Genomic DNA, 15180 nt, shown 5'->3' with positions numbered 1-15180 from the left:
AAAACAATTTTGCACGCTTGGTTTATTAGCGAATTAAAAAACACTTAACGGCCGAATGTAGAGCTTGGAGTCAGCTGTTAGGCGCAGAAGGGCTGTCGGGTTAAAACAATAAGCAGCGCATCAGACGACGTAAACTCGCAATGAGCCCATTAACTTCGCGTGCGAAGCAACAGCACAGACCGGTCACAAAACGTATTGCATCGCCCAACTTTATTTTACATCAAGTGCACAAGGAATAGAAAAGACGTCACACATTTTCGGCGGTTTAACAAACCAAATTAGTTCTCGGTTAATCGAACAGATGACATAGTACAATTTAAACGATTTCTTACCATGCACATATATCTTTAACCATTAGCAAATATGGCGAGCTCAATTAATTACTTAGAAAAGATGTGTACACTGAGAAATAACATTGCAGTTAGTCTTAATCTTCGAACATTCGAAATACGTTGTAAGACCACATGCAATAAATACTTTGCTTTCCCCTATTTTTTCGATCAATTGTAGCTTGGACAAGTGCCTGTTTTGGAGCCGTTCTTCATTAGTTTAGTCCATGAGCCATTCTGTCGCTTAGAATATACTGTTTCAAGTTTTCCTTGTTCATTAAGTAGCTTATCTACAGTCGTAACTTCTTTCCTTAGTTATTTAAATTATTACTTATTATAGCCGAGCTGGAAGCAAGTTTTTCCCCCGCTTACAATCCGTTTCAATGGGCGGAGTGTGTCTTATTCGTTTAATTGAGCTTCAGTTTCTTTGTAATGACATCAGATTTGAACAGCCACCCCCCCTCCCCCAGAAACAGACACACACGCAATCCATCCTTTAACCACCACCACCCCCCCCCCTCCAACCCCAGCCACATAGCAGGAAGCTCATTGGTTCTTCGGAGGCAGTGGAAGAGACAATAACGTTCTCCCCTAGATAGAGCATCGTTGTGGAGCCCGCTATAAAAACTGCCATCCTGCCCAAGTTAGCAAATAGGCGACAGGCACTGTTGGAAATAACAAGTTCAGTCGTGACAGGAACGTTTTCATCATCTGTCCTGTTTTGGGTAAGTCGTTCATTTGAAACTGGCCGGCTCGACTGGACATTGGTTATCAGTAAGAATGTGTCAAGACTTTTTCTTAAAAAAAAATAATATCATTATATAGATTACCATCGAATTAAATGGAATAAGTCATTGGTCCGTTCAATAAAATATGAATAAAATAAAGTTAATAGATAACATATCATCTTTGACAAACTTTTTCGTTGCGGAGCATATAAATTGTTTCTTTTTACTAAAAAAAAAAGTGATTGCGGACAAAAAATATTTCCTTTCTTTTTGCAGGAAACGTTGTGGTGAAGCTAAGAAAACTATGGACTCTGATACCAGTCGCGTGTCCAGCAGACCATCCTCCCCAGAGGTGGAGGATATTTTCCTTTCCGCGAGAAAGACAGGAGGCTTCTCCGGCACCGTCTCCTCCACGCAGAGCGACTCCCCTCCGGAGCTGAGCGCAGACTTGAGGAGCCTCTCCAGCAATGACGAGGACGCGCTCACCATGAAAATGCTCTCGAAGAAAGACCGCAAGCTGCTCTCAGAGCATGAGCTGCAGACAATGCGACTAAAGATCAACAGCCGCGAAAGGAAAAGGATGCACGACTTGAACATAGCCATGGATGGGCTACGGGAGGTGATGCCTTATGCTCACGGCCCGTCGGTGCGCAAGCTTTCTAAAATTGCCACTCTTCTCCTTGCAAGAAACTATATCCTGATGCTGAGTAATTCGCTGGAGGAAATGAAGAGGTTGGTGGGTGAAATTTACGGTACCGGTCACCACAGCAGCTTCCATCCCTCTGCTTGTGGGACCATGACGCATACAGGTCCCCTGCCCGGTCACCCGGCGGTCTCACACGCTTCCCACCCAGTTCATCACCCTTTGCTCCCGCCGCCGGTCTCCACCGCTGCTTCTCTCTCCGCACCCGGCATCTCGGCAGTGAACCCGGTCAGACCTCACCACGGACTTCTCAAAGCCCCGTCTGCCAGCGCGGGCCCCCTCGGCAGCAGCTTCCAGCACTGGGGCACAGGGATGCCCTGTCCTTGCAGTATGTGTCAGGTGCCCCCTGCACACGTATCGGGCATTAATGCCGTGAGCATGTCCAGACTGGCGACCGACTCAAAATGACTTAAAGGCCCACTGTAAAGCAACGGGTTCAAGAACTTTCTTGCTGATATCCGATTGTATAGATACTATTGATGTGTCTCAGTTTACTTCAACACACTGATTGAACGATCCGTTGTAAAGTGACTATAGGTCAACAAAAATGAATGGTGAGCTAGATTAAATAATGGTTAATTTAGTTTTTTAATAAACCTTCAATGGGCGTTTTTAAGAAAATCAAAAATGTAGAATGCTTCAAACATCCATGCTACTTTCATTGCGTCACCGTAAAAATCAGACACTGGATGGATTTAAAGAAAACAAAAAATGATTAGACGATATGAACTATTGGTAAAACACTATTGTAGATCACAGTTCAAATACCATTTTAACATGGCGTAATTCATGTTTTTAAAACGTAAGCTCTAACGTAGCCATCATCTTATAACTTTCACGTTAGTATCCCTTATACGCATCTCTTCGATAATTTCATTTCACTCCGAATTACAGAAAATGTCATTTACATGTAAATATGTAGATCTCTAATTTTGTTTATATAGTACGAAAGATTTTATATTAGACTTTGTCAATGTGTTTGGGGTGACCTCCGGGCTCTGACGTTCTTACTTCTGCTTGAAACGCGCTATTGTTATATTAAGCATTACAGTACTGGTGACAACACTTACTCTTACCTGCCTTTTCATCTTTCTGTAACTGGTCCGGTCCCATTTAGTCTCTCACAGAACCCAGGGTCGGGATGAAGTTAATACAGTGTTTTACTCGTTGGTGTTTTCTTTTTCTTTCTTTTTTGCCAAACATGTGACTGTCACTGCCAGACGTAAAGAATTATCATCTCTTTATTTTTGTATGAAAACTGCTAAATGATATTTATTTACTTATTTTACTGGGATTTGAAATGAACGAGTGATACTATGTTGGCATTTTAAATGTTAATAAAGAGGTTTAATTGAAATAATTTGTTTCCTCCTCGTTTTTTTTCGCCCCGTGCTTATCTATAAATAGTAAATACAAAAGGTGTGATCTGAACAGCTGAAACCCGTGTATTTACACTTAATTGATAGACTCGTAAACGAAAACCATAAATCAAAAAATACACAAATACGTTTTAATGAAAAGCACAATAATCTAAAGGAAAATGGGTAGGCCATATGAATTAGCTCTATATAAAGTTATCAAGTGATTACACAGAGTATATGAAACTTCAGCAATTATCTATAATATGAAATGTTATTATTTTTTTTTACAAATGTTTTAAAATGATAAGTTTACTTTCATCAGTGAAGCAATAATTTCAACTATTTTCACATCGTATGTGGTTACGTTTGAACTTCTTTAAAAAACAAAGATTGAAAGTTGGATTTGGTAGCTTTTTAACTATAAAATAAGGAGCATATACTATAATGTAAGGAAAATGTTAATGTCTTTTAAGACATTTAGCTGTATAATTACAAGTAGTTAATTTAAAGTAGTACTATGTCCTGCACCTTCCGTGAGAACTCATTGTGTTACACACACACACACACACACACACACACACACACACACACACACACACACACACACACACACACACACACTGGCACATATGCACGTAGACTGGCAAGAAATGCTTGAAATATTAAGAACTAACGATTTTGTAATCTTGATGGTGGAAAGGTAACGCGAAAATTAGATGTTTTGCGGTATCATTTCCCTTATGTATGCCTATATGTTTTAATAGAATTAGAAACAACTTGACCAATTTAATAACATTAGTGATAATGCTGTAATAATGATTTGTCGTTATTATTTTGATTTTCCCCCTTTTTTAAAGTGGTGCATTGTTTCAAGATACAATTACAGTGATGGAAAAGAGCTGAAGTTACTTATTAGCAAACAATCATTAGCGGTTATTTTTAAGGACACTTCGCAATACAGTTTGCGGGTAGAAATACAGTTCATGTAACTCAAAACGACAGTGTCTTTCATGATGTGTTCAAAGTTTAAGTTTTTATGTTAGTTGTAGGTTTGCAGTGATGGGTATGATCACCATACACATTGCAGGATGTTATTCTAAAAGTAAACGCAGGAAAAACGTAATAATAATAAAAATAACAACAACAATACTACTACTAATAATAACAGCAATATTATTATTATTGTTGTTGTTGTTATTATTATTATTATTATGTTCTTCACAATTATTACTTACTAAACATAAAGTGCAACTGAAAGGATCATTAAGGAGTAATTTAGGATGCTGAACAAAAAGATCCCAGCAATAACAATATTAACAAACCGTGTATCTCTTTGGATTTTCCCTTTAACAAATAGTTATTCACATTATCTATAGTGGTAATTCGTTCATACATTATTATTATTATTATTATTATTATTATTATTATTATTATTATTATTATTATTATTATTATTGTTGTTGTTGTTGTTGTTGCTGTCTGCCGATTTCTAAGATTTTCATTTATTACGGGATCACCGTGTACTTAAATCTAATTAATACTGAAATGAATAATGTTCCAAAACATTAACGCCGACATTGTTATTGTGCTTTTTTTGGAACTTATTTCAGGAACACAGATCATAATAATTCGAAAGATTAAGCGGTCAGAAGTATTTTTTTCTGCTGAAAAGTGTTCAAAATACAAAAAAAGAAGGAAATTTAGTGTAGTGCATGTCGATGTCGGTTTATGCAATATCTTACATACACCCATGTGACATATAGACCTATTATTATTATTATTATTATTATTATTATTATTATTATTATTATTATTATTATTATTATTATTATTATTATTATTGCCGTTGTTGTTGTTGTTGCATGGTGGTGGTGGTATTGTTTCAATCGCTCTGTTTAAAAGTTGTCTGACAATACGTCGGTAGGGTCCGTTAGATGAGCTCTCTGCGCTATAGTGTGTATTTAATTTGCTACCGGCTGCACACACCTTCTGTTTCAGAGTACATAATGAAAATGGTTCACAAAGCGTAAACCGAAATGTGTGTTTATGTATGTCTGCCAGAGGAAAAGACCGATGGAGAGAGAGAAAAGGAGTGAAATCGTTTGTTAATTTTAGCAGGATATAATGCCTTTATAACCTAATATATGGTCTTTATTCCTGCATGATTAAATGATAACACATTTCCCCACAACATAAGCTTTTTTAAGACGAAGTGGAATAAACTTTGTTTTCGTTTTAAATACATCGCTACTTAAAATGTAGGCTACTCTGCTATAATCGTTGATTTCTCCACAATTATTGCCTACTTTATAGTGTTAAAAGTGCAAGAATGTCATGCATAATTAGTTGCTTTCCTGCTGGCAGTTCGATTCGATTTCTTTGCATTTTGCGTTCATTCAGCCTCATGCACCAATGTAATGAAACCATTTATGGATTTTACAAAATACTGTGATATCACGGACGTCAATATAACTTAGAAACAACTGACAACTCGAGTTTGCGCTTTTCTTTCATGTTTAATACAACTCAGCAAATACATACAAAGGACACCAAGTAAATAAGTCCGTTTTTATTATCGCGCCACCTATATAGAATTTACTAATTTTAAGCACACCGTTTATTCTAATATAAATTCAAGAATTTTGTTAGGAATAGGAGACGAGAAGAATTTAAACCATTGTAGAGATATTAAAATCTAGGGCAAAGCAACAGTGAAAATTAAATTATAAAAAAATTTGTGTTGTCATCTCGTTGCATCTCAGACCATAAAATATATGTAAAGTGCATGGAGAAATGCGACCCTTTTATCTCACGTCATCCATATACTGATGTGTATCATTTAATTCTATACGTCATTACGATGGGTATTATGTATAATTTAATAACCAAGTCGACCACCTCCCCTTCAGCCTTGCTGTTACCGTCTTTGATCCAGACACAGTATGCAATTAACTGTTGCCTTCAGCACACTCACACAAATCCCCTTTAAAGCGAAGAACGTGCAAAGAGATTGAATTACAAACATTTAAAATGACAATATAGAGCTATTAGCTGTTAGGCAACAGTTGTCGAAGCATTAATTTCAGCGACGTCTGAGAAATTCTGCATGACCCATACTCGTTATTTTTAAATTTACCCGACGCAGTTAACGGCACCATTGCGCAGTTATACTTAACCGCGGAGGGCGCACTACGTGGGAAGAAAACAAACTTTCTCGCGCAAGGCTGTATCTGGTAGATTGGTTAGTGTGTCCCTTCTGTTGCTAACGCCAGGATTCTTTTATATTTGGTTTTATATACGGGATGTATAACAACAACAAAAACAACAATAATAATAGTAATAATAATAATAATAATAATAATAATAGTAATAATAATAATAATAATAATAATAATAATAATAATAATAATAATAATAATAATAATAATAATGTTCATAGTGTGTGACTGTATGTGTGAGCTTGGGCATATGTGTGTCATTAGGCATCCAGGATGTCTAATGCTTTGCTCTCTACAGGCCCAAGTTCAATACTGCCACCCTAAGCTCAATACGTGTTTGAAAGTTGGATGGATGGATGGATGGATGGAAGCTTTTTAAACTGATGCAAAGTGATGCACAGCCTGTAGGGTCACTCTTCCTCTGACTTCTCTTTGTGGGCAAGAATGTCTTCGATGAGGCAGAAGAGGACTGGCGACACTAAACAGGGCAGGATGCAATTCATACTGAAGTAATGAAGTAAGTGTGACGGAAATCACACAGAGCCGCTTCTCTCGGCCAACTTCTTCTTTGCCTTCTCTGCTTTAGAGGTATCGCTCACTGACATCCCTTACCTGCCGGAAAAGGTAAGCAGCGAGAATTTTCAGGGGGTGTCTGGAGGCATGCTCCTGGCCGGGGAGACGCAGCAAATGGGCCCGGGGAGGGGTCTAGACTTCACTTTTTCCCTGCTTACTATCATGCAACTTCAAATCCGTAGCCCATCCACCCCTCCCCCAGAAGCCAACCCCCACCAGTAAAATTGCCCTTTGCTTCTTCGTTCCCATATCTGCTCCCCCTGGGAGAGGAATTTAGTCACAGTAACAGGTGGGAGAGAAGAAAGGGGCGGGACTCAGAGGTGGGAAGGGAATGCTGTAATCCCATTGTGCTGGAGAGCTATTGGCAAGCAGTGGTTAAAACCTCAGTCTGTCTATCTATCTATCTATCTATCTATCTATCTATCTATCTATCTATCTATCTATCTATCTATCTATCTATCTATCTATCTATCTATCTATCTATCTATCTATCTATCTATCTATCTATCTATCTATCTATCTATCTATCAGTTCAGTTTGTCTTTAAATGATTTGCTGAACCTCATCTAATATAAGTTTCCACCAACCACATTCACCGTATCATATGGCAGAATTAATTACCCCTCTAGCGCTCCAGAAATCTCTTCTCTCACACCTGATTTGCTCAGATCAGTGCTTGAACTGGGAAAAACACAAAGAACACAAAACAAGTGTCAGTGTTATTCAGTGCTTGAAGATTATGGGAGGTGCATTGTTTTGGACTAAAATAACGCATGAACACCTGTTGGATGGCCAATTCAATCGTTAAATAGAGCATGTAAAAATATGTAAATATATTTAATACACTTGGGCTGTGGTGATTTGTGTCAGAGTATTTATGTCATTTACAAACTTTTTTGTATGACAACCTCCATTTCTTTGCCTTATAGTCTTGTTAATATGAGGTTAAGTTTCCCTGTAACAATCACTAACTAGTGACAGCGGATTGCATCATTTTCGCAGCAGAGCAGCTGGCTCAAAAGAAAATCGTTCAAACTGAGCCACCACCAACTCAGGCTTTGTGCAGCTGAATATTCATAGCATGTCGCGGTGAGGTGGAGAATCCAGGCTAACACCAACTTACACTGGAATTAAGCATCACGGAGAACGGCGCAGATGTGCAGGCTTTTCAGGGAAATGCATCTTATTTTGTTGGCTGAAGGGATTATAGCCAAAGATTCGAGGAGAGGCATCGATGACAGAGGCAAACAGAAACAAGGAAACAGAGGGAGTGGAAAAAAAATAAAACTATTGGGTTTCTAGCAGACCCAGGGAAATGGGGCATTAACTATAGAGAGCTCAGAGGTCTGATTGTTGTTAAGACCATTGAATATCTTTTATATCGTATACCGGTCCTCGGGGACCCATAGACAGTCCATGTTTTTGCTCCCTCGCAAGGAGCAAAAATGTGGACCGCCTGACAGGCAGTCGGGAGGGAACAAAAATGTGGACCATCTGTGGCTCCCAGAGGACCGGATTGAGAAACACTGTCCTGTAGATTCTTCTCTTAAGGCACCTTGATGATAGCGACCTTCCTATTATGGAAGGATTTAGGAAAAGTCTTCCGGCTTGTGAAACAGTTACAGAAGATGAAGGCATTTATGATAGTTATTGGGTATGGTCACAATCACAATGGGTTAATCATGACATACTGTCACTTTTTTCATATGGGCATAAACCAGTAATATGCTCAGTAATATGCTTGGTATTAGCTGTAGGTATTTATGTAACAGTTTCTGCATTTTAATAAACAAACAGGGGTTAAAAACTTCACATTTTAGTCACACTTTAAAAAATTTTGAAATGAACACCATAAAACTGGATTATTTCCTATCATACAGTAACCAGGCAGAATAATACCTGCATTTATGCAAATTTTAATCTTACTGTATAGGCTAAGCGTTTCTTGTTATATTTCAGGCAATATTGCATTTACCAATAACCACTCTGAAAATGCCATTTTCTCTCTTTCCAGTGTTTCAAAATTTTGGGGAAAAAAATACTGCTGCTTCTTCAAAAAGATCACACAGTAAAATTACTGTCACGCTTTTCCAAAATCAACTTCGTTTTAATATTATTTTATATCACTTGTGTGTTTTTCTTCGTTTCAGTCTTTTATATGTATTTGCAGAAGTCTGCACTGTCAAATCAGTAAATTACACCTGACGAACGACATTCTCTATTTTTTTTCATTTATGATAGAAAAAAAAAAAAAACATTTGCTCCATAAATAAGCAACACGGGTAATAACAACATTGGTACTTAAAACAGTGTGTTACAAGGAGATTTTCTAGTTGTCTTGAAGAAGACCAAATCTTTCATGTCCTGCAGTGCCAGACCCTTCTCACATAGTTATTTTTTCTGAACTAACAATTTGCTCGCACATGATTTTGAGAGAACTTTATCTGAATTCCTGAAAAGCTGAAGCAGAGGGCCAGTTCGTCCTGGAACAGTTTCGGGCGTTTTCCTGTTCACAGCATGCAGTGCGTTATGAGATTTTTTTTTACAAGACTCAGCAGACTTATTTGCCATGTGTACACGCGTAGACAGTGCATGTACATAGTGGAAATATAGGTAATAGCGAAACATTATAAAGTGCAGTGAAATACGCATTATTAAAGGTCACTCTGTAAAAGTTTGTAAAGACACAAAGTAAAAAGAAAAAAGTAAAGCGACACAATAGAACACAAACTTTCATTTAAAAGAATTGCACATCTGAGAATATTGCACCATAATGCAATTATTATTTACCAATTATTTTTATTTTTTAATAGAAAGTTCAACCTTCACTTCTGGCCCACACTTCCTTATAGTCTACTTTTAATGAATAAAAACAATGCAAAATAATTTTGACATGAATGCTGTACCCTCAGTTATCATGTAAAAAACCTGGCATATTATTGCAAAATTTTATGTATATTTTTTGGATAGGGGCTGCTGTGGTAACTGTCCTTTTAATAGTTCTTTTAATTTGAGAATTAATCGTTCGTATATTTCAGCAGTTTTTAGCACCTCTATATCATAGTACATATTTTGTTATGAAAGAAAGTACCACTTTTAATTTAAACAGTTTCTGATTTTATTTGTGTTGCAATTTTTTTAAATGAGTGAATATTATGAATTTGTGCAATAAAACAGTTGAATGATTCACGTTGCTCTTGGACATTAGTATATAATTAAGAAGTCAAGACGCAAGGGGCTTGGCTTAAAGGGTTAAGGACTTTTACAGTTTACCAGTTATAATGAATTTTTGAGATTTTCTGTACTATTACAATAATTCCTGCTAACAGACGAGAACTGAGAACTTTAGACTGATCATGATTCCATTTGTTTCGACGGCATCTGAGGTTTCATGGTGCATCTCGTCAGAACAGAGCTACCGTCTTTGAGTGAATTAAGAGGGATTCAACAAGGGTGGAATCAGTATCCAACAAGAGGCCTGGTGAACAATCCCATGCTATAAGAAGAGACAGGGTGCATCAATGTATTTACTGAACGGATGGAGAGAAAGGGTGTTGTATGGGTGAGGTTTTGTTAATGGAGTCCTCCTGCTGGTCAAAGCAATTTTCAATGGGGGGGGTAATCCTGTCAAGTAAGCGGACCTTTGGATATTCATGGCGTAAGGAGCAGCGAGCGTTGGAAAGAAAGGGAGGTGAAAATGGGATTTAACTTCAAAGTGAGTGCGGGAGTACATCAACTGGACATTAATTGCATGCCTACGAGAGACAACGGCATCGCTGGAGCATGGCTCGGACTTGGTCAAGCCTGTCCCGGACAGGGTGGGGCAGGGGGGCAGGTTTGGGTGTAGATCCTGTGTGCTCTGCTTGTTGTGCACCGTCGAAGAAAAGGATGGCCTGCCTGGGGTAATTGTGAGAGATCCATCTGCCCCTGTTAAGGAGAAGTGATCAGATGAGGTCCCCTCCAAGGAACTCTGAGGTGGTTCTCGAGTGGACGGCCGTGTGAACCGCAGGCACGATTATCTACTGCAATCGAAACAGAAAAGAATATTTTAACTCAAACCACGACCTCACTGAACCCGAATATTATCCTGAAATGCTAGCTCCTTACGGAAATCTTCTCTTTATTTTTCCATGTTTTGAGTTGGGACATATGCATCGATACTGAAATAGGGATTCTTTCAATCTGGATATTTTGATTTTGAGAATCAATTCAAACATCAAAGGATCGATTTTTACCTGACAATTTAAATGCTTTTATTAAAAGGAGCAGGACGTGGACCATCACCAGGCAGGGATGCAGATAAAGGGAAAGATTTAACAGCAGCTCTCAGGCAAATTTTGTCACCAAATATCACTCATCCCTATTTAGGAATTAAGTCGTATAATGACAGTCAGGAGCGTAGGTTTCATATTTGGGGGATGGGGTATATTGGGGTCAGAGGTGTGATGTCACGGCGCCTTATAAGGCGATTCTATAGTCACTGTATACAATTACTTTTTTTCGTTTTTTTTTTTGCTGTTATAGGTATAATATAAAAGTGAAGTTTATCTATCCGGTTTACTGTTTTTCGTTGATAATAAGCTGTATTAACAGAGGTTAGGGTTCTCCAGATAGAAATTGTAAGGACATTTTTTTTATTAATCATATTTGTTTTTCATAAACCAAACATTGTATTTGATATTATTCAGGGGAGTGACCCCCCACCCCCCATTTCACCATTGCCCCCCCCCACCAAATCTATCCCTAAGATGGGAATTTTAGTTCACACTTCATCAGATTATTTGTGCAGTTACATCTGATTGCCATATTTTATGATTTTCCCAGGGGGCCATATACTCTGCAGTCTCCCACTTTTCCAGCAGGAGATGAAATCTGGCCTACATGCTGAGCCGGCATCCACTTCCACACCCCAAAGGTTCGTTGTTCAGCAGATGCTGCTACTTTGAGCCTGCTAGCAGTATTGAGTTGCACTGGCGTACCTTTCAGTTTATTATTAAATGTGATTAAGGCTCTGCTCTCAGTCTTGCGTCTGCCTCCCGCTTGCCCCACTCTGGCCCCGTGTCGGGCCCCCCAGATGCCCAGCGGCCGGATGGGGTCCGTTTACTGCCGACCCTGATTCAATTGTTGTGTAAGGGGGCACACGCTTTGAGCCTATCAGATGTCACAGTGGGATGCTACTCCACATGGTGACTCCCAACAATATTACCCATGTTTGGCATGACTTACACATAGAAAAATTCAAATTTTCCACAAATTTTGAAGATGACCCAGATTCCACAAAAAAAAAAAACAACACGTTGTGGCACGTGTTAGGTGGGTAGCATAATTTAAGTTAATAATATTGAGTAATAATTGAAAATTTAACACTAAATGATTTATATTTCCTAATCCTAAATTCCTATATTTAAATTTGCCATTTATGCATTTTGTTCAAACACACACACACAAACACACACACACACACACACATAGACACACACATGATCATACACAGGAGTTTCAGATTGGGTGAATCACAGTGATGGATGCGTGGGTGTGGCTGGTGTCTTACTTCTCCTTTCACTGTCCTCGTGTCCTTTCACAGCCTTGTTTAGCTCTGTTCCACAATTTATCTTCATTTGTTTAACGTGTCCTGACACTCTCATGAAAATCAATTCTGCATCAGCTTGGACTTGGACTTGTCAGGTTCAAATGGAATTGGCTTGTTAACACAAGACCAACCAGACTGACACACATACAGACACACACACACACGCACACATACACGCACAACAAGTCCAGACTGCCATCTGATCATAACTAGAGATTGGATGGATGGATGGATGGATGGATGGATGGATTGATGAACGGATTATCATCATTAGCAATCGATTCACTATAAAATAATGCGAAAGATTTTTAGTGCACCGATATCAAGACAAAATTTGTCAGAATACTGTCTCAGACTGTAGACTTTATATATTCTTCTTAATATTTGTTTAAGCCCCTTTGAAGATTAAACCAAAACAGTTGTAAATCAGATTTATTTTTAATCAGACAGGACTCCCATGCTCTGTTCCTCAATAGACCTCAAACATAATGATTGTCGGTGGGGGGGGTTTTGTTGCACATTTCATTGTAGATGTCATATAAGATTAACTTGCTTTTCTCTCTAACTCTCCTTTCCTCTTTCATAGTACGAATCCACCGCCCCCGCCCCTCTTTGGGGTGTGTGCATCCTCATCCATCATATCCCATATCCCTTAACCTTCTATGCCCCCCCTCCCCCCCCCCGGCCACCCCCTTCACCAGGAAAAAAAAACCCAGATTCAGATGCCATATAGATGAGTGTGAGCTGCAGTTTCCAGCTGATTCTGATGGGCGACGGTAGATCCATCACTGTCGGTCGCTGGCAAAAGGGGCTGATGGTGTATTTAGGACTCACTGTCATGGCGTGATCCCCGGGTTGTGCTTAGAGGGAAGGACAGCTTCGCTTCTGCATATCGTGCTTTTTTTTTAAAGTGATTACCTTCAGCAGAATGATTAGATCTTCGAAGGACTAAATCAATTAACTCTATAGCGTAATTGTGTATTAATTGTATATGTATAAGGAAATTCCTTTGCATGAGAAAGTTACTGTGGACAGGTTTAATGCTTTGTATTTTTTGCTTGTAGCATTTTATATCAGCCTTGCTTAAATTGGATCCTTAAATGCAAAACATATGTAATTTCCTTAATTATACTAACAAAAATTTCTCTTATTTCTGAAATTCAATTCAATTTCACTGTACTTATCTTTTGCTAAAAATGGCAATATTTTATCCATACTATACAATATATATGAAAGCGAGCTTCAAGGCATTCTGATGCTAGACAAACTGGCGGCTCAGTCCCTCAGTGTCAGTAAGGCAGCGTAAAACCGCACGCTACCCCGGCTGCGCGTATGTATACATCTTGCGCGTTAAATAGCCGCGATCACAGAGAGCGAATCATCAATGGCCTTTCAAGGAGCACCCGCGGGGTCACCCCTCCTCAGCCTGCATGGGACCAAATGCTCTGTCTCTCAGGCAAATGCTCCCAGAGGATGCTGGGAGGGACAATGGCCAGCCTTCAGCGATTGGTTCCACCTTATTAACAGCTTGTAATCTTCTCATCTCCTTGTAGGGGTCTGGCCGCCACACTCTCCATGACCGAATTAGGAGCTGAAGGGGACAAAATACTGCCTGCGTGACTCACTTTTGATGCATTAACCCTTCGCATTTTTGAAAGACGTGCCTGTTATATCAGTATTGTTGCCCGTGCACCTGTTCCCTCAGGAGGGAGGCGAATATAGACGTTTGCATCTGTTAATTTCTCATTAGCTTGTGGGCGCACATTTCAAACGGAAAATGTCTTTCGGTAATATTGCCTCAAGGTGTTGGGTCCAGCGTAAGCAGTTGGTCATATATTACTCCCATTGCAGATGAGACAAATGTACCGCGTTTGCCCCGTGTATGAATATTAATGATGGTATCACAACCTGGCAGTTTACAGTTTGCATTTGACCTTCTAAGTACACTTTTTTTTTTACATTTACAAACCAAATTCTTAGAAATTTGAATTATTGTTCTGGAATAAGGTCTTTTTTTCTGCTTTGATTAAAGAGTAAAGATGCAATTTTAACATGCAATGTATGGAATTGATGTCGTAAGAAGAATTTCCCATGGAATCAAGTCCATCTTATGCTAATCATTTGAAACAATCACACAAATAACTAAAAAATTATTTTAAATTTTTTTTTTTAATTTGTTACCAGCGCTCGCGTTCCAGTCCATGACAAGAGGCCTGGAAACCTCTTCAATCTGTCTACTGTTCAACTCCCTACAGTTATTGGACTACGCGATAACAAATTTATCGGAATTAGCGAATTGAGCGAAATGAGCAAAGCGGCGATTGAGAAACCATGACCTTATTTGCGGCCAATTGACATTCAGCCTGCGCTGGGGGCATTTGTCTCAATGGCAAGCTGCTCGCGCCTGCTACGCTGGTATTCATGGAGGCCGGATAGCTCCCACAAGCCTCTCAGGAAATTAGGTGAAATAAAAGGCATTTAGATCACAGGTGCAGCTTTGGGAGACGAGTTCTGTTGGCAGATCAGCAGACCAGGCTGGGAAAGCTGAAGGACAGGACACAAGCAGGCATCTGAGACCGGCACCGGTATCCGAGGCGGACGGGACGCCCCTAGCCCCAGCATCACTACCGCAGACAGATGGTCTCCCCCGGATGGACCCGGCTAAAGCCCCCACAAAG

The 15180-nt window shown here is 39.2% G+C and overlaps 1 protein-coding gene across 1 annotated transcript; it reads left to right on the top strand.

The window, feature by feature from the left end:
- The first annotated feature begins 895 nt into the window (after positions 1–895).
- olig2 (oligodendrocyte lineage transcription factor 2) lies at positions 896–3106 on the top strand. Its single transcript, XM_048979914.1, has 2 exons — positions 896–1054; positions 1334–3106. The coding sequence occupies exon 2, from the start codon at positions 1362–1364 to the stop codon at positions 2166–2168; it is 807 nt and encodes a 268-aa protein (XP_048835871.1). The 5' UTR covers positions 896–1054; positions 1334–1361; the 3' UTR covers positions 2169–3106.
- Positions 3107–15180: the final 12074 nt, after the last annotated feature.

The sequence above is a fragment of the Brienomyrus brachyistius genome, chromosome 16 (genome assembly GCF_023856365.1).
Source record: "Brienomyrus brachyistius isolate T26 chromosome 16, BBRACH_0.4, whole genome shotgun sequence".
In the NCBI taxonomy this organism is placed as follows: Eukaryota; Metazoa; Chordata; class Actinopteri; order Osteoglossiformes; family Mormyridae; genus Brienomyrus; species Brienomyrus brachyistius.
This window is presented reverse-complemented; position numbering and strand designations above follow the sequence as displayed.